At 45.5% G+C, this 22,670-nt stretch overlaps 1 protein-coding gene and 1 long non-coding RNA gene across 7 annotated transcripts in view; both read right to left on the minus strand.

The window, feature by feature from the left end:
* TBC1D24 (TBC1 domain family member 24) overlaps positions 1 to 22,670 on the minus strand; it is a 156,578-nt gene that overhangs the window by 101,040 nt on the left and 32,868 nt on the right. For 5 of the 6 annotated variants that reach the window (XR_012656510.1, XR_012656512.1, XR_012656513.1 and 2 more), the window contains exon 3: positions 19,694 to 19,735. The exons of the other annotated variant lie outside the window; for it this stretch is intronic. Coding sequence is in view for 1 of the 5 variants with exons in the window: in XM_075069358.1 (XP_074925459.1) it covers positions 19,694 to 19,735 (42 nt within the window). In the remaining 4 variants the exon portion in view is untranslated. The remainder of the gene's footprint in view (positions 1 to 19,693; positions 19,736 to 22,670) is intronic. 6 annotated transcript variants of the gene reach the window in all.
* On the minus strand, positions 5,841 to 10,993 carry LOC142047313 (uncharacterized). The gene is made up of 2 exons (XR_012656516.1): positions 7,983 to 10,993; positions 5,841 to 7,696 (listed from the first exon to the last, which is right to left on the minus strand). It is a non-coding gene; the product is annotated as an uncharacterized LOC142047313 (long non-coding RNA).

Raw genomic sequence — 22,670 nt, forward strand, 5'->3', positions numbered from 1 at the left:
GAGCACCAGTGTATGAATCGTTTCCACTTTTGGAGATATGTGGTGTGAGTAGATTGTGTTCTGCTATGTAAGAGTGCTCTTTGAACCTGTTCAGAGCATGCTAGTTTGCTTTGTGAGAACCACGGAGGAACCAAGCTTTGAGGAGAAACATGGATAGGTTGGGGTGGATAAATCAGCTGTGTTGTTGCAATAGGAGGTTTGGAGTGAGAGGCAACAAAATTGGTGGACGAACTGACATTCTGTTGAGGAACGGATACCACGGTTGTCTGGACCATGACGGGGCAATCAGAATTACCATGGCACAATCTGTTCATATCTTTCTCAGAACTCTGTGGAGAACTGGTATTGGGGGGAAAAGCATACATTAAGTGTTGAGCCCATGAGATCAGGAACACAACTCCTAGGGAATGTTTGCCCAATCCCACTCTGGAGCAAAATTTGAGACATTTCTTGTTCTTCACAGGTCCAGGGTTGGATAGTCCCAAACACAGAATATATCGCATATGATCATGTCATTTTTCTCCCATTTGTGATCCCAGGGAAAAATGTCTGCTTAGCTTGGTATTCAGGGCCCCGGGAAGATAGGCGGCTGATATCCAGATGTTGTTTGCAAAGCACCAGTTCCAGAGCTTTATGGCTTCTGAGCAAAGCAAGTGAGATCGAGTCCCTCCTTGCCTGTTGACACAGAACATGCATACGATGTTGTCTGTCATTATCTGAACATGTTGGTTCCAAACGAATGGGAGGAAGTGACGGCAGGCATTGCGTATGGTTCGCAATTCTAGGATGTTTATCTGTAGGGAGGCTTTAGTGGAAAACCATAGCCCCTGGGCTGTGTGGTGAGACGTGTACTCATCATTATGAGTGATGGGGAGTCCAGGAGAAAAGGGACTCCTGAGCAGAGGTTGGAAGGAACTGTCCACCACTGGAGGGAGTCTTTGACTCTGAAGGGTATGGATAGAGGCTTGTTTAGAGCGTGTATGTTTGGTCTATAAACTGTGGCCAACCAAGATTGAAAGCATCTCATGTATAGATGTGCACTAAAGTACACAAGGCCATGTGGCCTAATAGTTGCAGGCAGTCTAATCCTGTGACCGGGGGACTGTTGCAAAGTTTTGTTGAAATGGAGTTGAAATGATCAAGCAGGAGAGATGCTATTCCCGTTCGGGGATCAAGGTGCGTTTCTATGAACTCCAATTGTTGGGTAGGAGATAAGGTAGATTTGTTTTTGTTTATTTGTAGGCCAAGGGAAAGGAAGCAAGTGATGCTAAGCTGCATGGATTGAAGAGCTTCATCGAGCATTGAGGCTTTGAGGAGACAATCGTCGAGGCATGGAAATATTATAACCCCTCGTTTCCTGGCTAGGAGTTTGGAGAAAACTCAAGGGGGGTGTGGAGGAGAGTAGATAGGCCAGAGGGCAACACTCTGCATTGAAAATGTGTCTAACCGAGGGTAAAATGAAGAAAACATCTGTGGGCTGGGGGAACAGTCACATGAAAATAGGCGTTCTGTAGGTCAAGGGATGAAAACCAATTGCCCTGCTCCAGCACTGTGATTATGGTGGTGAGGGTAACCATTTTGAACTTTTGCTTTTTGATAAATTTGCTTAGCTGCCTGAGGTCGAGGATCGCTCGACATCCCCCCGTTTTCTTTTCTGTTAAAAAGTAATGGGAATAGAAACCTTTTCCTCTGTTCAGGCATGATTTCCACTGCCCCAATTGAAGGAGATGTTGTACTTCTTGGAGGAGCAGTTACTCATGAGAGGAGTCCCTGAAGAGGGACGGGGAGAGTGGGTGGGTGGGAGGCGGGGAAAGGAAAGGGATGGAATAGCCAACTGTGATGACCTCTAAAGCCAAACTTGTCAGTGGTAATATTTTGCCATTGATGGGAGAATGGGCATAGGTGGTGACCAAAAATAGGGGCAGGCAGTGTAAGCGCTGAAGTGGGAATATTGTTTTCTATATCCTCGACTAAGGCTTCAAATTTGCTTATTGGTCGGAGGGGGTTGAGATGCTGCTGAGGAGTTGGGACAGCGGCGTTGGTATTTGGGTCTCTGGTGTTGTTGTTGCTGTTGCTCTTGCTTGTGAGATCTATGGAATTGCTGGGTGTATATGGGGTAGCGTGGTCACTGGTAAGGCTGGTATCTATACTGTCGCCTTCTGGTTGTAGGGGTTTGAATTCCTAGAGACCAAAGAATTGCCCTGGAGTCCTTCGTGGAGTGGAGTACATCATTCGTGGTGGAGGCGAAGAGTTTGTCACCGTCAAAAGGGGAGATCCTCAGTGGCACTCTGGAGCTTCCAGGGAAAAGAAGAGGATGAGAGCCATGACCCTTGGCACATCACGACTGCTGTGGCAGTGGACCATGCCACAGTATTGGCTATATCAAGGGCAGCTTGAAGAGCAGTGTGGGAGAAGATTTGTCCCTCGGAAACTATGGCTGTAAATTGTTGTTTCTTTTCTTCTGGAATGTGACCAATCAAGTCCATGAATTTATTGTAATTTTTGTGGTCGTATTTTGCTAGAACGGCTGTATAATCAGTAATATGAAATTGCAACATGGAAGAAGTGTATACCCTATGCCCGAGCAGATCTAATTGCTTACTGTCCTTGGCAGAAGAGGCGGAGCGGGGAAACTCGTGTTTGTTCTTTTGGTTAACTGCGTCTACTACCAGCAAGTTTGGCGCTAGCTGAGTAAAAAGGAATTCCAAGCCCTTGGAAGGAATAAAGTACTTCCAGTCTGCTCGCTTACAGGTAGGCAGGCTTGCAGCCAGGGTTTGCCAAATGGCCTTGGCGGGTTCTAAAAGGGCTGTGTTGATAGATAATGCAATTCTAGAAAAAGAAGAGGGCTGCAGGATGTCGGTTAGCTCATGCTTCTGTTCAGGGACTTCCTCCAAGTTAATTCGTAGCTCATTGGCAACTCTTTTAACAGGTCTTGAAATTTTGAGAAGTTGTCTGAAGAGGTCGGAGGAAAAGGAGGAAGCAATGCTTCATCAGGTGGAACAACTGGTTCTACTGAGTTAGAGGCAGGCCGTGCTTGCTCTTGTGGTTGTGACATGGCTGCCTGGTGTCTGGAGTCAGTGACAGGGTTGTCAGCTGGTGGTACCAAGCTGGTCTCACGCCTGACTGCAGCGGTAAAATGAGTGTGGTCCTGAGTATAAGGAAACCATGGAGCCCAGTATTGCCACTGTGGTGGGAGGGCATGGGTGGTGCCATCCGGGGGTTCACGCACCATGGGGCAAGACCCTCGGAGCGGGACCAGACAGCTTTTCTGTGACCTCTGTTGATGGCTGTGGATGGGAGATCTGATAAGGTGAAAATTCTCCCTGCAACCCAGATTCCTCATCACTGGACGAAAGCTGTACGGACCTTGCCTGAGTGTTTGGAGAGAAGTAGGTGTTAAGTAGGGGTGACTGCAAGATAGGTAACACCAGCAGGTCCCTTGAGTGTGTGAATTGCAATGCCGCAGTGCCTCTGTGAGGGGAGCACTGAGCAAGAGGAGTTTGTTGTGAGGCGGGATTCCTCTGCACCGATGTTGTGAGTGTTCTGTCACTGCTGGTTAGCTCAAAGGCTGACAGTGCTGGGAGAGAGAAGAGGAGCCTGTGGAGGGTCAGGCAGGCTAGCATGTGTCAGCACCACTTCCACTGTGGTACTGAACAGTGCCATGTGAGAGGCAGACAACTGAAAGCCTGAAGTCTTGGCACTGGAGGTTAGTGCAACTGCTGCAGCCGCAGGCGCGTTTCGCCTGGCGCATCAAAGGTACTCAGCCTGGGGAGCGCGGGGAGGGAAGCAATACCCGGAGAAGTCTTATCCCTGCAAATACCCTTTGTGGGTGAGAGAGAGTGATGTTTTTTTGAAGTTTTCTTTTGTCTCTTTGAAGCAGGAAGGCTGTGTTGTATAGCAGAGTCGGAGCTCAGGTCTGAGGCTGGTCCAAGAGATTTTTGCAGCAGGACTAGTTTTAACTGCAGCTCCCAGTCTTTGCGTGCCCTGGATTTTAATTTGCTGAAATGAACACATTTTTGGGGGATGTGGGACCCCCCCCCCAAACATTTAATACATTTAGAGTGGCCATCTGAAAGAGGAATGGCGTCATTATAGCTAGAGCAGCACTTAAAACCTGGAGAAACAGGCATGTCGGAAGCGGCTGCGCTGACAGGGGAAAAAAAGTTTTTTTAATTGCTTTAAAGAGAAGAGAAAATAAGAGGGAAAAGAGTTGAACAAGGGAGAGAAAAAATTCTCTAGCAAGTCTGCTGAGCTCCGTCTCAGGTCGGGGACGGTAGAGAAGGAACCAAGGAGACCAGTCGCGCATGCATACCATTAAGGCACACTCAGCGCGTGGGGCAGGTTCTGCGCATGCGCAACCAGTACGAGTACTGCGATCAAAATCTCCAAGTGAATGCACAAGGACGCACCAACACCTGGAGTGGAGCACCCACAGGGACATCTCTCGAAGAAAAATCTCTGCTTTTGTTTAAAAAAAAAAAAAAAGTTTTGCATCCTCATGGTTGCAGAGAAAAGCTTGAAAACATGATCCAAGTGCACCCTATAGGCTCAGAAACCAAAAGGCAAAGTAAAAGATCCCCACATTTATTATTTTTTAAAAGCATGATTTTAAAATCCAGTCTCTTGAGTTGTGGGGGCCTGTCTCATGATTTGTGAACCCTTGGGATTCGCAATACAAGGATCAATACATTTACCTACCCTTTATTACCCTGGGTTAAAGAAGGAATCAATCTACTCAAACCCATGATAACAAAAGATTTAAAAAATGTTCTTGCATCTCCATCTGATGGTGAAGCCAGTTATCAGTACAAGTGCCACAGCCAAATAATCTGGTGGAAGAGACACAAGGGCTCAAACAAGGTGTTAAAGGATCAGATAGCAATCAGCTGGGCAAAGCTCTGGAGAATCAACTTTGCATGTCAACTTTGCATGCCACGAGGGTGGCCTGAGTGTGGGAAAGGGTCCCAAGTATTTGCTAGGTTTTACAGTATTTTTATTTCAGCCATTGTTGGTTTCTTTTCTTTCCCCCACACTTCACAGAATGCAGAGAGGATCTCATAAATAATGCACTGAGTATGTTAGTGTAGCGAGGAGCTCCCTACAGTGTGAGAAATGCTACATCACTTCATGAAAATTTCTGCTTTGGAGTCCTGAGTAGCCAGTCATGCATGTGCAGCATTCCTTACTAACTGCTTGCTAAAGAGAGAGATTGGGAGCTGCCCAAAGTCACCAATCCTGGGTCACTTACTGTAGCAAGTGGGGCATCTCTAAGCTGCCTTGCTGTCAGCATTCCTAATGGGAAGGCTGAACACGTAAGGGTTTAGGCACAAGTCGTTTTATGAAGCTCACTAACCTTCCGATAGGAGTGTTGAATGAGGCTTTCCACTTGCACTACAGCCCTGAACTCTCATCTAACCATCAAAGTACTTAGACAGACCCCATCAGAGTGGATTTGATTTAAATCAAATTGATTTGACTAGTGTTTTAAATTACTAGTCAGGAAGACTCGATTTAATGACGGATTTCTACATAAAAGTGCATTCTTGTTGGTTGTTATAACCTTAATACATATTCTTCACAACTCAGAGATAGATGTAGGTTTCATTTTTAGAAGGTATACACTATACCTTTTTAAAGAGATCTATTTAGAAAACTTTTCAGTTAAGTTTTACAGCTATATGAGAAAATGAATGTTTGGTTATTTCATTTATCAAAGGTAACTGAAGCAGATATTTATGAAGTCATTGGGGAGTGAACTCTCTCCTATTCAACAGGTTAATCATTAATATTTGGAGGATTTTCTTGCCATGCTGTATTAGGAGGAGAACATCAGACAGACAGACATTTAAATTGTTTTATTTAACTGAAACAACAACATTATGTATTCTGGATTTTTTTTCAACAGCAAATGTACTATTTTAACAAAACAAGCATATCAATTTCCAAATTTAGTTAAACATTCAAGTTTTTTAAGATCAGGTTTGTTCTTGTTAAATTATTTTTAACTAAAATAGTTAAATTAAGTATTTTCAAAAACCCCAAAATTAAATTGACTATGTCAACATGAAAAACTTAAAATATGGCCTTCTGTAGCTAACTCAGTTGTCTTCACCTTAATTTTCCTGTTTGTTCATAATCTGGAAAAGAAAAACAAGCTTTCCTGCTTTTTCACATCCCAAACGATTTCTCAATTTGGAATGAGTTAGTCCAAAAGAAGAAAATATTCTTTCTACACCAGCTGAAGAAGCTACTGCTGTTAAAAGTGAGATTATCACTTCAACAGTCTCTGAATCCAAGCATTTAAGTGACATCCACCAGTTCACTAGTGTGACTTTCTTTAAAACAGCAGCAGCAAACATATATTTCTTCAATGGTCCACCCTTACGCTGAAGTTTATTATAGCTGGCATTATGGAGCGATGATTGCTGGGTGTCCTTGTCATAGCCAGCTCCTCTTCTTCTGAGTATTGAGAATATATGCAAGAAAATGAGCTGGAGACAGTGCTTGTCCCATTCGTTTTTTTAATGCTTGTTATTTAACTCTGTCATTGCATATTTCTCTTTTTAAGATCTCACTCAGTTCCTTCCGAATTTCAACAGCGTCAGCAATAAAATAGCTATTTTCCTGCATGTTGTTCAACGCTACAGAAAAAGGCTTCAGGGTACTCAGCATGTGTTCAACATTTCTCTTAAGCCCAATGTTGAAAACTTTGGCTGTGACAGCATCATCTATTTTTTTCATGATTTTGTTCACAAACTCATCAGATTAGGTCAGTTCTTGATATAGTGCTCAAAACAGTCCACTACTGAGTTCCATCACACATCTCGTGGGAGAGTTAGCTTGGTTCCTCCCACTTTTTTCAGAGCAGTTGCTGCAAAGTGGTTGTTATGGAAGTATTTTGCAATTTCAACAACATTAGCCTTTATTTCTGGAACACTGAAGTCTTTGGCTAGGAAGTGAATCAAATGAGCACTGCAACCGTATGTTATTAGCTTTGGACTCTCTTCACTCTCTTCTAAATAATTTCTTCTCCTCTTGGATACATTTGCAGAATTGTCTGTGACCAAGCTGCGTACTAGACATTTGAATTTTTTCCCCACAGTTTGTTATAGCTTTTACCGCTACATCTTGTAAGTATTCTGCTGTGTGTGCTTTTTCTGATGTATCAATTGTTTCTGTAAGGAAGACATTCCCTTCTTCTGTTATCACACAAGCACATACAACACGATCATTGTGGACATTGCTCTACCCATCAAGACTCAGGTTAACAATTTTACCCTCTAGACCTTTTACACGCTGCTCAATTTCTCTTTCATAAACTTTATCCAGAGATTTGCCTGCAACATCTGCTCTGTTGGGTGGACTGTATCCTGGTCTTAATGACTGAACCATGTTAATGAAGTGTGGGTTCTCAATCATACGGAAAGGAAAGCTTGTTCCATACAAACAGGGCAATTTTTTCATCAATTACCTCTTTTTGTAATCTGCTGGTTCTTATCACAAACTTATCTATGGTTGTTTCTGGATGATGGAGATTTTTTTTTTCTTTTTGCTACAGGTGATATACTGTGGCTATGTGATATATATGATGTGACTGAAACACTATCGTTGGCAGATAACTCTGAAACTATAAAAAATGACGATGATCTTGAAGGTGAATAGTCTTCAGAATCCTGTATGCTGAGGATGGATTCTCCTAAACAAAATAAATCAATGCAATTATTTAATTATTACCACCATACTGCTCATTTAGTATTACTCACTGCATTCACTAACACTCAATACTACTCAGAACTACTTTAAAAGTGAAATTGTAAAAGGAAGATCTGCCTAGTTTATTTTTTTATCATAACTGCATCTAAAATGATAGTAACAGAGTAACAACCGCATTTTTTGCTCAAACAGGAGAATTCAAGAATAGTACAGAAGGAAGACAGGCAGTCCTTAAGAAAGAAGTATGAAATAAAAAAAAGTTTACCAACCTGAAGATCTGCAAGTTCAAACATGTTCCTTTCATCATCTTAATGCAGCTTCCTCCTGAGAAGAAACACTTCTCATGATGTTGTTTCATTCGGGCAATCAGGCCCTGCATTTCTTTGTTGCACTGTTTGCATTTTCCATGCATACCTGTCTTAGCCAGAGATAGAGGAACTTCATTAAACTATTCCCAAACTGAGTCTCTTTTATGGCCTGCTGCCATTATAGGTGTGACAGGTTGGATCACAGAAACCCCCCTGGGAACTGCCAACTGATGTGCCAAGACAACTTCTGCCCCTGCTTTCCCTGCCAGCCTGGGACTCTAGGACCCTGGCTTGTTGAGCCAGACATGCCTGTCTGCTCCAACACAGACCCAGGGTCTGAACCACGTACCCCAAAGCTGCAGACTTAGCTGAAAACAACTTGAGAAGTGTTCCTGTCTTTAACAATCAGATGCCCAACTCCCAATGGGGTCCAAACCCCAAATACATCTCTTTTACACTGTATAAAGCTTATACAGGGTAAACTCAAATTGTTCGTCCTCTATAACATTGATAGAGAGATATGCACAGCTGTTTGGCACCCCCCCAGGTATTAATACATACTCTGAGTTAATTAATAAGTACAAAGTGATTTTATTAAATACAGAAAGTAGGATTTAAGTGGTTTCAAGTAGTAACAGACAGAACAAAGTGAATTACCAAGCAAAATAAAATAAAATGCGCAAGTCTGAGTCTAATACAGTAAGAAAACTGAGTACAGATAAAAACCTCACCCTTAGAGGAATTCTAGTAAGCTTCCTTTTACAGACTAGTCTCCTTCTAGTCTGGGTCCAGCAATCACTCACACTCCCTGTAGTTACTGTCCTTTGTTCCAGTGTCTTTCAAGTATCCTTGGGGTGGAGAGACTCTCTCTTTAGCCAGCTAAACCAAATGGAGGAGTGTCCCAGGGATTTAAATAGACTCTCTCTTGTGGGTGGAGACACACCTTCTCTCTCCTATGCGAAGTCCAGCTCCACGATGAAGTTTTGGAGTCACATGGGCAAGTCACATGTCCATGCATGACTCAGTTTTTACAGGCAGCAGCCACTGCTTACCTGCTACCTTCAACGTCCTCCTGTAGACTTCTTATCTGGATTGGAGCCTTCCAGGATTCATTGTCCCTTAAGTGCTTGATTGAGCACTTAATTTGTGCATTTCTTTCTCAAGAAGCTGACCAAATGCTTTACAAAGGCTACCTAAAAATCAAGCCAGTACACAGCCAATATTCATAACTTTCAATACAAAAATGATACATACATACAAATAGGATTAATATATTCAGTAGACCATAACCTTTACAGAGATATGTTACATGGCATATGTAGCATAAAACATATTCTAGTTATGTCATATATACATTCATAAGCATATTTCCATAAAGCCTTATGGGGTGAACCATCACAACAGGTTTTCCCTTCTAGTGAGAGAATGGTATGGTAGATCTCAAATTAATGAAGGCTACACTCAGAAAGACCTCAAGACTTCTGGAATATGTTGCTCAAACAGTTTCACTTTTGTTTTTACTGCCTGTCCCTCCCTTCTCACATTTATCTCCAGACTTCTTCTCCTTGTCCAGATCTATTCCACCCACAAAAATCTTCTATTCATTGAACTTTTTGAAACTTTGCACTTTTAGAGAGAAGTAAGGGATTGACTCTGCGTACACGAATTTGCAGATGGATAATAGAGTTGAGGTCTGTTATTTCTCACCTCTCTATATTATTTATTTAAAAACATTTTTGCTGTTAACAAGCATCTTATCTCTGGAGACCCAAATCCACAGTTGGAGAACTGCAAAACTAAGTAGACTAGTGTTTCTCAAACTAAGGCCGCCACTTGTTCAGGGAAAGCCCCTGGTGGGCCAGGCTAGTTTGTTTACCTGCCGCGTCCGCAGGTTTGGCCAACCGCGGCTCCCACTGGCCACATTTCGCTGCTCCAGGCCAATGGGGGCTGCAGGAAGGGTGGCCAGCACATCCCTCAGCCCACGCCACTTCCCAGCCCCCCATCCACCCTCCTTCTTCCCGGGGTAACACGGGAACCCTTCTTCCCTCTGTCTGTAATTTGCTTGCAATAAATGCTTGAATTTGCTCAAATTGATGAGCTATAGTAGCCATCTCCTCCACAATTTTTACCTTTTTGTCCCATAAACACTGTTTCACATAATCTCTATATATACTCAGGAAATGTTCCTGAGCAAAAAAGATCACACATTCTTTCAAAACTTGTAACACCTTATCCATCAAATCTTTCATCTGGTTTACAAGTGTCACGTTACCCATCCCAACAACCCTCTTAAGGCTTCAAAATTTTACCCGATATGTTTCAGTGTAATCTGAAACTGTTTTAAAACCATTTCCTTGAATTTACCATAATTTGAAGCATCTAGAGAGGTTGGTATCTTATTGAATATATCCAGAGCTCTCCCAGACAACTTTGCAACCAAAATGGGCATCTTTTGGTCTTCAGGAATCTCGAAGTACACACAGCTTCTCAAAGGTGATGAAATATTCAACAATGTCCCCTGTCTCACTGTATGCAGGACACAGCTGTTCCCATTTGTGGATTTTTGGAGAGGTGGGACTCCCTGGTGTGCAGGGATTCTGTTTCTGCTTCTCTAGCAAGTCCAGTTGATGCATTCCTTCTCTTCCATGCCTAGTTTCTGGGCTTCAATTTCTTTGTCAGCCTCTATCTTTTTCAGTTCCAAGGCTTTCTGGTGTGTAGCTTCTTGCCTGGCATTCTCTGCTTTTATGGCTCTTCAGTATGCAGCTTCCTGTGCATCAATTTTCACCTGTTTTAATTCCATAAGTCTTTTGTGTTCTTTCCTCCTCTCTTCTGCCTGCAATCTGCACAGCTCCAGCTTCTTACTAGTTTTACTTTCACTCATGTCCCTGCTTTTCTGACCCTGCTTCCCTTTCTCGAAATAAGAAAACAGAAAATAAAGTGGTAACCACTTTGATCGATCTCTAGCCACCACACTTAAAATCACCAACCATGTATGAAGTGCAAATCTCATTCAGGACAACAACCTGTGCATTTAATCCTGTATGACTACGCCACTGTGACGGGTTCTCTCTCGGGGTGCCACCTGGAACTGAGGTATCACTGAACCCTCTGACTCACCAGCCTGGGCTCCCTCTTATACTGTGCTGCTGTGACAAGTTGCAAAGCCCTCCAGCCTGCACTTTTACCAGCATTCATACAGGCAGGGATACACCCAGCTACAGTTACACTCAGACTCTCTAACCAACAGCTTCCCAGCCTGGGACCCCAGAGCAGTACTGTCCTGCCCTGGTCAAGTCTGGCCAGTATATGGGTTTAATACCTGGTCCGCCTCTCCCTCAATGTGAAGAGAACAATACACACTTGTGGTAACCAGAGATTTTCCTCAAGCACTCCAGTCAAAGCTTACTGGTATAGATTAAAACAAAACAAGTGAATTAACTACAAAAGACCGATTTTATGTGATTATAAGGGATAGCAAATAGATAAAAGCAGATTACCTAGCAAATAAACAAAACAGACAAACTTAAATTAATATATTAAATAGACTGGATATGACTTAGCAGAGTCTCACCCTGAGAAATGATACAAGCAGGGTGCAGATTCTTAAAGGACAAGCTGCACTTGCTTTACAGCTTGGAATCCCCAGGTGTTTCATACACAGGCTAGAAATCCCTTGAGCCTGGGTCAGGCACTTCTCCCAGTGCAGTCTTTGTTCCTCAGGTGTTTCTAGGAGCTTTCTTGTGTGGGGACTGAAGAACTGCTGATGATGTCACTCCCTGCCTTATATAGCTTTTTCATATGGCGGGAACCCTTTGTTCCAAACCTTGGTTCCCAGACCAGTCTGTGGAAAAATACTGACATCCCAAAATGGAGTCCAGCATCATGTGGCCTGGTCACATGTCCTTGTAGAGTCATAGAGACCATCACTCACAGGCTGTCTGTAGTGTTCTCAAGAAGACTCATCAGGTGGAAGATAAGCTTCTCCTGAGGCCTACTGTTCACCCTAATGACTCATTGCCCTGAATAGGCCCTTCCCAACCAGCTATCTAGACTGAAAGCATCATGTCTCGTGGGCGTTATCCAGGTATAACTACATTTGAAATACAGATACATGACCAATATTCATAAATTCAGACACAAAAATGATACATGCATACAAATAGGATAATCATACTCAGCAAATCATAACTTTTCCAATGATATCTCACATAACCCGTCATGCATAAAATGCATCATAATCATATCATAATCATATCACTATGAAGAATATGGGGTGCAGTGTCACACACACCACTTAAAGAAAAGACGGTTACTCACCTTCGTAATTGTTGTTCTTTGAGATGTGTTGCTCATATCCATTCCAATTAGGTGTGTACGCGCCACGTGCACAGCCTTCGGAGAACTTTTACCCTAGCAACACCTGGTGGGTTGGCCATGGAGTGGCGCCTTTATGGTGCTGGATATATACCCTGGCTGACCCAGCGCCCCTTCAGTTCCTTCTTGCCAGCTCCTCCAACAGAGGGGAAAGAGGGTGGGTTTGGGTTACAAAGGTGAGTAATCATCTTTTCTTCTTCAAGTGCTTGCTCATATTGATTCCAATTAGGTGAGTCCCAAGCCTTACTAGGCGGTGGAGTCAGAGTGAAGTATGGTAGATTGTAGTATCACCCTACCAAATGCCACATTGTCTCTGGCCTGTCTAACAAACGGCATAGTGTGAGGTGAATGTATGCACTGAAGACCAAGTAGCAGCTCTGCAGATCTCCTGGCCTGGCACCTGGGTCAGGAAAGCTGCTGACAAGGCTTGAGCCCTCGTGGAGTGAGTGGTGAGATGGGGGATGGGACCCTCGCCAGAGCATAGCAAGCATGAATACATGACGTAATCCAAGAAGAGATCGGCTGGAAGGAGACCAGAAGACCCTTCATTCGGATGCTACTGCGACAAAGACCTGTGTTGTTTTCCAGAATGGTTTTGTATGTTCAATGTAAAAGACAAGCGCTACAAACATCGAGGGAGTGAAGCCGCTGTTCCCGACTATTGGTGTGAGGTTTTGGGAAGAAAACTGGAAGGAAGATGTCCTGGTTGATATGAAAAGTCGACACCACCTTGGGAAGAAAGGCAGGGTGAGGTCGTAGCTGCATCTCATCCTTATGGAAAATCGTGTAAGGTGGTTCTGGTGTAAGGTGGTTCTGATGTAAGAGCTCAGAGACACGCCTCGCTGAAGTGATAGCAATGAGGAAAGCTGTTTCCTGAGAGAGGTACAAAAGGGAACATGTGTCCATAAGGACCAAGTTAAGGTCCCATGTGGGTACAGGCTGTTGGACCTGTGCATATAGACGGTCCAGGCCCTGGAGGAACCTACCAACCATGGGGCTGGTGAAAACAGATCGGCCATACACTCCCAGGGGGAAAGCTGAGATGGCCACTAGGTGAACCCGGATGGATGATATCGCCAAGCCCTGCTGTTTCAAGTCCAGGAGATAGTCTAGAATGACAGGCACGGACACTTGGAGGGGAAGCATGCTGTGAAGAGAGCACCAGCATAAGAATCGCCTCTATTTAGCCATATATGTAAACCGAGTGGAAGGTTTCCTGCTGCCCAACAGGACCTGCTGCACTAAAGGATAACAGAGAAGTTCAGAGTGGCTCAGCCATGCAGCATCCACACTGTGAGGTGGAGGGACCACAGGTCGGGGTGACAGAGGTGGCTGCAATCTTGTGAGATCAGGTCCAGAAAGAGAGGCAGCGGAATTGGGGCATCCACGAAGATCTTTAACAGTGTGGTGTACCAATGCTGCCTAGGCCATGCTGGGGCGACCAGAATCAGTCATGATCTGTCCCTGCGTGCCTTGATCAGGACCTTGTGTAAAACGGGAAACAGCAAGAAGGCGTACAACAGCCTACTCGTCCACAGAAGTAGGAAGGCGTCTGTGAGAGAGCCCGGGGAGCGGCCCTGGAGGGAGCAAAACGCTGGGCACTTCCGGTTGCTGCACGAGGCAAACAGGCCAACTTGGGGAAATCCCCACTTTAGGAAGATGGAGTGGATGACATTGGGGTGGAGCAACCACTCGTGGGATTGGAAGGACCTGCTGAGGTGGTCTGCCAACGTGTTCTGGACCCCAAGGAGAAATGACGCCACCAGGTGAATGGAATGGGCTATGCAGAACTCCTAGAATTGAATGGCCTCTTGACAGAGGAGGGGAGGAACGAGCGCCCCACTTGCTTATTGATGCAGAACACGGCCATGGTCTTGTCTGTGAGGACTGCCATACAATGACCATGCAATTGCTCCTAAAAGGCTTAGCACACAAGACGCACCACCATCAGCTCCTGTACGTTGATATGGAGAGAGAGAGAGAGATCAGATGGGGCCCACAGGCCTTGTGTCCGGATGTTCCCGAGGTAAGCACCCCATCCCAGGGCTGACGCATCCAGGACAAGGGTCAGGGAGGGCTGAGGGGTGTGGAAGGAGACTCCTTCGCATGCCCCTCTTGGGACTAGCCACCATTGGAGGGAGGCCAGGACCCCTCCCGCAACATTGATCACCGGGTTCAGGTTGTCTTGACCTGGGCAGTAGACCGATGCCAGCCAGGCCTGAAGTGGTCAGAGCTGAAGTCTGGCATGTCTGGTCATGTACATGCAGGAAGCCATATGACCCAGGAGACTCAAGCATGTTCTTGCTATCGAGACTGGGAAACTTTGAAGGCTCCAGGTAAGGCCTGTCAGAGCATGGAAATGAGTGTCTGGCAGGAGGGCTCGGGCATGCACAGAATCTAGGACCGCCTCGATTAATTCTATTCTCTGGGTTGGTTCTAGAGTGGACTTTGCCACATTGATAAGAAGACCTAATCGAGAAAACGTGTTCGTGACCACTTGAACGTGGGAGTGCACCTGTTCTTTGGTGCGATCTCTGATAAGCCAGTCATCGAGATATGGGTATACCCGTATCCGTCTCTGACGAAGGGAGGCTGCCATGACTGCCAAACATTTGGTGAACACCCAGGGGGCCATGGAAAGGCTGAATGGAAGGACCGTGAATTGGTAGTGTGCGCGGTTGACCACAAAGCAGAGGAAGTGTCTGTGTGCCAGATGGATTGCTATGTGGAAATATGCATCCTTCATGTCGAGGGCAGCATACCAGTCTCCAGGATCCAGGGAAGGTATAATGGTACCCAAGGAGACCATGCGGAACTTCAACTTTACCATAAATTTGTTGAGTCTGCGCAGGTCCAGGATAGGCTGAAGCCCGCCCTTTGCCTTGGGTATTAGGAAGTAACAGGAGTAAAACCCCTTGCCCCTTAGCTCCCTTGGAACCTCCTTGATCGCCCCATGGACAGGAGCATTTGAACCTCCTGAATGAAGAGTTGCTCGTGAGAAGGGTCCCTGAAGAGGGACGAGGTGGAAGGGTGGGGAGAAAGATAACTGGAGAGAGTATCCCTTTCCACTGTGAGAAGAACCCAATGGTCCATGGTTATAAGGACCAAACGCAGTGGAAATGGGATAAATGATTCAGGAAGGGTGGGGAAGGATCCTGACCAAGGTCTGCTACATTGTCCTCGAGCATACCTTCAAAAGTTCTGCTTAGGGCCTGCTGAGGGCTTGGAAAGGCCTTGGCCCTAGCTTTGGCCGGGGTGCTGGTTGGAGGGTTTCCTCCTGCTATTATGCCCCCGCCTCCTATAGAAGTCCTGCCTCAACCGAGGATGGGGATAGGAGCATTGGGGCTGAGGCTTAAATAGCTTCCGCTGCATAGCCGGAGTATGCATCCCCAGTGATTGCATTATGGTTCTGAAGCCTCAAGTCAGTTTTGTCTGAAAACAGACCCTCTCCATCAAAGGGGAGATCCTGTAATGTTTGCTGAACCTCCGATAGTAAGCCAGAAGCCTGCAGCCAAGATATACATCTCATCGCAATGCCTGAAGAGAGGGGCCAAGCGGCAGAGTCTGCAGTGTCCAACGAGGCCTGTAATGAGGTCCTCGCCACCATCTTGCCCTCTTCCACCAAGGCCCCAAACTCCTTTCTGGACTCTGAAGGAACTAGCTCCTTGAACTTTAACATGGAGTTCCAAGAGTTATAGTTCTATCGGCTCAGGAGTGCCTGCTGGTTTGCGATCCGGAGCTGAAGACTGCCCAAGGAGTAGACTTTGTGCCCAAATAAATTGAGGCGTTGGCCTCTTTCGATTTGGGTGCCAGGTCTTGCTGACTATGGCACTCCTACCTATTCACTGAGGCCACCACCAGTGAACAGGGCTGTTGATGTGTGTATAGATAGTCATATCCCTTGGAGAGGATGAAGTACTTCTGCTCCACCCCTTTAGCAGTCGGAGGAATAGACGTGGGCGTTTGCCAGATTGCTCTGGCCATGGTCTGAATGGTCTGGAATAGCGGTAGGGCCACCCTAGATGGGGCCTTTGCAGACAAAATGTCAACCACAGGGTCCTCCACCTCTATCACCTCCACCGCTTGGAGGTTCATATTCTGCACCACCCTACGTAAGAGGTCCTGCTGGGCACGGAGGTCTATTGCGGGAGAAGGGGGGACCCAAAACAGCAGTGCCTGCCACCACCTTATCAGGTGAGGATGAGGAGGCGGCCACAGGAGGAAGAGGAACATCTGGGCCCTCTTGGTCAGCTGTGTCTCGGAGTCCTGAGCCTGTGATCTCAGTGTCTGGACCTAGAAGCGGGGTTGGAAGAGGGTCTGAAGTGTGGATGGATGGCACCCCAGTCTCCATGCCCCCAGGAACAGGACGGCTGATGGTCGCCTCTGGCACCCGCAGCTCGGAGGAGGCTGAACGAGAAGCCCCTGATGGAGCACCCTGGCCTGGTGATACGCCCAGGGTGTCCAAAAGGACCACTGGATAGACGCTTGGATTGGACCTTGTCCCTGTGCCTGCTAACGAGCAGCCCGAGTTCAGAGTGCTGTGATCCAAATGCCAGTGATCAGATAGACGCGACCCCGCGTCTGACTCCATCGAACAAGCGGCGGAGAGCGATGGCCACTGTGGTGTCGAGCGGGTCTGCGCCAAAGCGATGGAGATTGGTACTGTGAAGACAGAGAGTGATGCTGCAAGGGGTAGAGGTGCCAGGATCTAGACCAGTGCCAAGATCTGGACCTAGTCCTTGACGGTGATTAGCGTCGGGAGTGGTGTCTGGACTGAGATCTGCTCCTGGACAGTGACTGGCATATAGAGCAGTGCGAGAATGGTGCCGGGAGTCTGACTGGTGCTGGGAGTACGACCAGCACCGCAAAGGAGAGCGGTGCCGGGACTGCGAGCAGTGTCGGGAGTGGGAACGGTGCTGAGAGCAGGATCGGTGCCGTGGCTCAACCAACAGTGCCAGATGGATAAGGGCTGGCTTGCCCCAGGATGGGACCACACGAGCAGGGACTAGTGCCTTTGTCTGCTGATGGGATGCTGCTGCTGTCATAGCAATCAGGTCCCTTGCAGCCCCAAATGTGTCTGGAGTCGATGACAACTGGACTTCAACCATGCTACGTATTAGGGAGTCCAGACGCACCAGACTCAACGGCTCCACTCCCTGTGCCGGAGTCAACGATGTCGAAGTCGGCACTTGTGCCCCTGGCTGCTCCTCTATGGGCCATGGCACCGAAGGTGGATCCAGGGAGGTTGGCATCTGCTGAGATGGGCCAGCCTTTTCCGGTCTATGGTGCTGCTTCTGACCAGGCGAGTGGGAGTGGTGCCAGACTGATGATGTCGGCTGCGGTGCCAGGGAACACCGGTGCTGCGGGTCTCCATCAGAGCCTAACCGCGGTGCAACTCCTACTGTTGCCGCCAGGACGCTGTGCACCGAACTACTCAGTGCTGAGTCTTAGCGTGGTGCTGGAGTTTGAGGGCTAAGAGCCGCCTCCATGAGGAGCTGTCGCAAACGAAAGCCCCGCTCTTTTTTAGTCCAGGGCCGAAAACCTTTGCAGATCCTGCATTTCTTGGTCTGATGAGATCCCTACAGACACTTTAGGCATGAGTCATGGGGGTCACCCATTGGCATGGGCTTGGAGCAGGATGCACAGGGTTTAAAGCCTAGAGCCTTGGGCATGAGCCCAAGCCACCGGTGGGGAGGAGGGAAGATCCCTGCCAACCCGCTAAGTGGAACTATGTACACTATAACTATATAAACACTCTATAACTGTACTATTAACACTGTTGAGAGGAAAAACGCTGGGGAGAATGGAGAGCAGCAAAGCCGAGCTCCACAGTTGCAATGACCGTCATGGGTGTTAAGAAGGAACTGAGCGGGCACTGGGTCGGCTGGGATATATATCCAGCACCATGCAGGTGCCACTGCAGGGGCTCCATGGCTGACCCACCAGGAGATGCTAGGGTAAAATTTCTCTGATGGCTGTGCACGTGGCGTGCACACACCTAATTGGAATCAATATGAGCAAGCACTCAAAGAAGAATTATGCGCTCTGAGTTAGTACTCCACCACTAGAAGAAATTTCTCATTGTCATCTAGGAAGAACCAGTAGTTTATTGAGAAAGCCTACTGAGGATGAATTAGCCATGCAATTGTAATAGCCATTAGTTGGAGCTCACACTGCAAAGCTGCAGCCATTCACCAATTAAAGATTTCTGTCCTTCAATAGAGTTCTTTTTATCCTTCATGTTAGTTTGTTTGCTGGAATCTGCATTGCAATGTTCTATTTAATGTGTTTAAAATACATCACATGCATGGAAAGAAGGACTCTTACTTCTTAATTACCATACTGGAAGTGTAGCATATTCAAATATTTACAAATTTGCTTGCTTATTTACTGTTTTGGTGGGAATGTGGGTTCTCATACAGATTCACCACTAAAACTGAAGTGTTTCAAGGCCACCAAAGCTCAGCAAGATCAAGCTAGCTTTCATTTCATTTATCAGCAACAGCCAGTGCAGATACCTTGAATCATTATGTTCATTAATTGCCTTGGAATATATACAAAGTGTAAGTAGCCACTGAATCACCTTTTCTATTTCTCAAGATCTTGTATAGGGTCTGAAATCCCCGAGGACCTGTGGAAGTTTTTAAATCCATGACTTTTTCAAAATCTTCCAGAACTTGGACATGGATGAAAGTGCACTAACTGACGTAGCACCTAGTGTAGGCATGGACAAGTCATGTTTTAAAATGTTTTCCTTGCTAGGGTTAACAATGACCACATAGCATGTTTTTAAACATGAATATCTATGACCATACTAAGAGGAAAAACAGGTTTATCATGTAAGTTATGACAGATTAGTTTAGTTTTATTGTATTGCAGTAGTCCTGGTCATGGCTAGGCGTTGTACAAACACGTTCAGTTAATATGTTTTCTAACATGGTACATTTTTTCAAGTGCAGACAAGATCTAAGAAGTCCAAAAACTAACATGAGAATTTCCATCCCAAGAAGATGACTCACATTTATAAATGCAATCTAGGCCTCCTGTGTGACTGTGCAGAACAACAATGGTAGGTCAGTGAGACAGTCTCATGAACTCTCATTTGAACACCTTTTAGGTTACTTTGAACTAATTTCGCAAGGCCATATTCAAGAACTATTTACCTTGCTGCTTGTTGCTGCAATCAGCACTGCTGACAGCCCTAGCATAGCAGGGATGACACAGAGCCTTTAAAAACGCAGCCAAGCAAAGACAGAAGAAACAAGCAAAGCACAAACATTCAAAGTTTTTTAACCTACCTCTTAGGAGATGAAACACTGCAAACAGGAGGAGTGCAGCGGCTATGGAATTGACAGAAGGAGAACGCACAAAGAGAAGACACAAAAAAGACAGGAAAAGAGGTCAGTGATTTCCTACAACCCCAGCAAAATGCATGGAAGGAGCCAAGGGAGAAACACAGAATAAGGTTTGAATCAAACAACGCCCGAAAAAGAAAAGAGGAGGACAGGTTAACAATATTCCTCATTTAGCATCAGTTCTGTTCTCCCATCAACCCTCAGTCCATTTCCTTCCTGCTCTGTGGTTAGAGCTATCAGAATGTTAGGGGAACAATTCACATCTGCCGGGTGGCTCACTCACTATCAAGCAAATTTGGATAAGGGAATCTGAGTTCTCTCAAAGACTTGAGAGAGCGCTTCTGTTGCCTACCTAACCTAACTTTTGCCTACCTAACATCCAACGTCAAACCTACTCCACAGTCTCTCTTCCGGAGATCATCAGAGATTATGGTATGTTCCAGCAAATGGCACAGAAAGGGTGAAAACTTTACATTAGCCAGTGACTCTGCTTGTTGCTCTCACCTGGCGATGACAGTACTGAACCTTGCTTGGAAGAAATCTAAGACTGCACCTTTGTTGCTCTGGGATGACTACTGGTAAGTCTTCTTCACTCCCTAACACACACACACACACACACACACGCACGCCTAATTCTTTTGTCCCTTCCCCAACTGGGAGGAAACAAGTGATAATCCTGACTGTTCGCAAACTTTAGTGCTTCAACACAACACACACACACACACACACACAAACACACACACAACAACACACAACACACACAAGTCCAACACACACACACACACCTGCCTTAATTCTTTTGCCCTTCCCCAACTGGGAGGAAACAAGTGATATACCTGACTGTCCAATACTTAGTGCTTCCAATGCAGTGCATCAAAAACAGTGGTCTGGAGGCCCTGGTAACTACTAAAGCTGCTCTGTTCAAAGTTTCTAACCAACGCTCCAGTAGACAGAAGCCTTGAAAGGTATGCTTAGATTGCCTGACAAGGGAAGGTGCTGATTCTTTAGAGATCTGACCAACACGAAGAGGCCACACATCAAGGTCTGCAGGGGAAATACAGAAAGGATGTTAACAGGATGTAGGATTCTGAGAACAAGCAGCTGGAAAGGAACATCCGCCTTATGAAGAGATGAATAGCTGCACATAAGAGCACTATCAAGGCTGGTGTCATTTCATAGGCCAACATATGACATAAGAACAGCCATAGTGGGTGAAACCAAAGGTCCATCTAGCCCAGTATCCTGTCTTCTGACAGTGGCCAGTGCCAAGTGCCCCAGAGGGAATGAAAAGAACAGTTAATCATCAAGTGATCTGTCCCCTATCATCCATTCCCAGCTTCTGGCAAACAGAGACTAGGGACAGCATCCCTGCCCATCCTGGCTAATAGCCATTGATGGACCATCCTCTATGAACTTATCTAGTTATTTTTTTTAACTCTTTTATAGTCCTGGTCTTCACAACATCCTTTGGCAAAGAGTTCCACAGATTGACTGTGTATTGTGTGAAAAAAAATCTTCCTTTTCTTTTAAACCTGCTGCCTATTAATTTCATTGGGTGATCCCTAGTTCTGGTGTTACAAGAAGGCGTACACAGCACTTCCTTATTTACTTTCTCTACACCAGTCATGATTTTTTGACTGATGCTGCACATTGAGTGGATGTTTTCAGAGAACTATCCACAATGACTCCAAGATCTCTTTCTTGAGTGGTGGTAACTAATTTAGACCCCATCATTTTATATATATAGTTGGGATTATGTTTTCCAACATGCATTACTTTGCATTTATCAACATTAAATTTCATCTGCCATTTTGTTGCCCAGTCTCCCAGTTTTGAGAGATCCTTTTGTAGCTTTTGGGATGTAACTGTCTTGAGTAGTCTTGTATTACCTGCAAATTTTGCCACTTCACTGTTTTCCCCTTTTTCCAGATCATTTATAAAAATGTTGAATAGGACTGGTCCCAATACAGATCTCTAGGGGACACCACTATTTACCTCTCTCCATTCTGAAAACTGACCATTTATTCCTACCCTTTGTTTCCTATCTTTTAACCAGTTACCAGTCCATGAGATTCCCTCTTATCCCATGACTGCTTACTTTGCCTTAGAGCCTTTGGTGAGGGACCTTGTCAAAGGCTTTCTGAAAATCTGAGTACATTATATCCACTGCACCCCCGCTGTCCGCATGCTTGTTGACCCCCCTCAAAGAATTCTAGTAGATTGGTGAGGCATGATTTCCCTTTACAAAAACCACGTTGATTCTTCCCCAACATATTATGTTCATCTATACGTCTGACAATATTGTTCTTTACTATAGTTTCAACCAATTTGCCCAGTACTGAAGTCAGGCTTACTGGCCTGTAATTGCCGGGATCACCTTTGGAACGCTTTTTAAAAATTGGCATCACATTAGCTGAATAGCAGAATTCCAGTCATTTGGTACAGAAGCTGATTTAAATGATAGGTTACAGACTACAGTTAGTAGTTCTGCAATTTCACATTTGAGTTCCTTCAGAACTCTTGGGTGAATACCATCTGGTCCTGGTGACTTATTACTGTTTAAATTTATCAATTTGTTCCAAAACCTCCTCTAATGACACCTCAATCTGGGACAGTTCCTCAGATTTGTCACCTAAAAAGAATGGCTCAGATTTGGGAATCTCCTTCACATCTTCTGCCATGAGCTCGAGTGCATCCTCGTCCTTGAGTGATCCTTTAGCATCTTGATCATCCAGTGGCCCCACTGGTTGTTTAGCAGGCTTCCTGCTTCTGTTGTACTTTAAAAAAAAATTGCTATTACTTTTTGAGTCTTTGGTGAGCTGTTCTTCAAATTCTTGTTTGTCCTTCCTAATGCTCCTTTCTGTTTTTCAAAAATGTGTTTCAGTAACCACAAATACAGGTTCTTCAAGGGTACCGACTC

The sequence above is a fragment of the Chelonoidis abingdonii genome, chromosome 9 (genome assembly GCF_003597395.2).
Source record: "Chelonoidis abingdonii isolate Lonesome George chromosome 9, CheloAbing_2.0, whole genome shotgun sequence".
NCBI lineage: Eukaryota > Metazoa > Chordata > Testudines > Testudinidae > Chelonoidis > Chelonoidis abingdonii.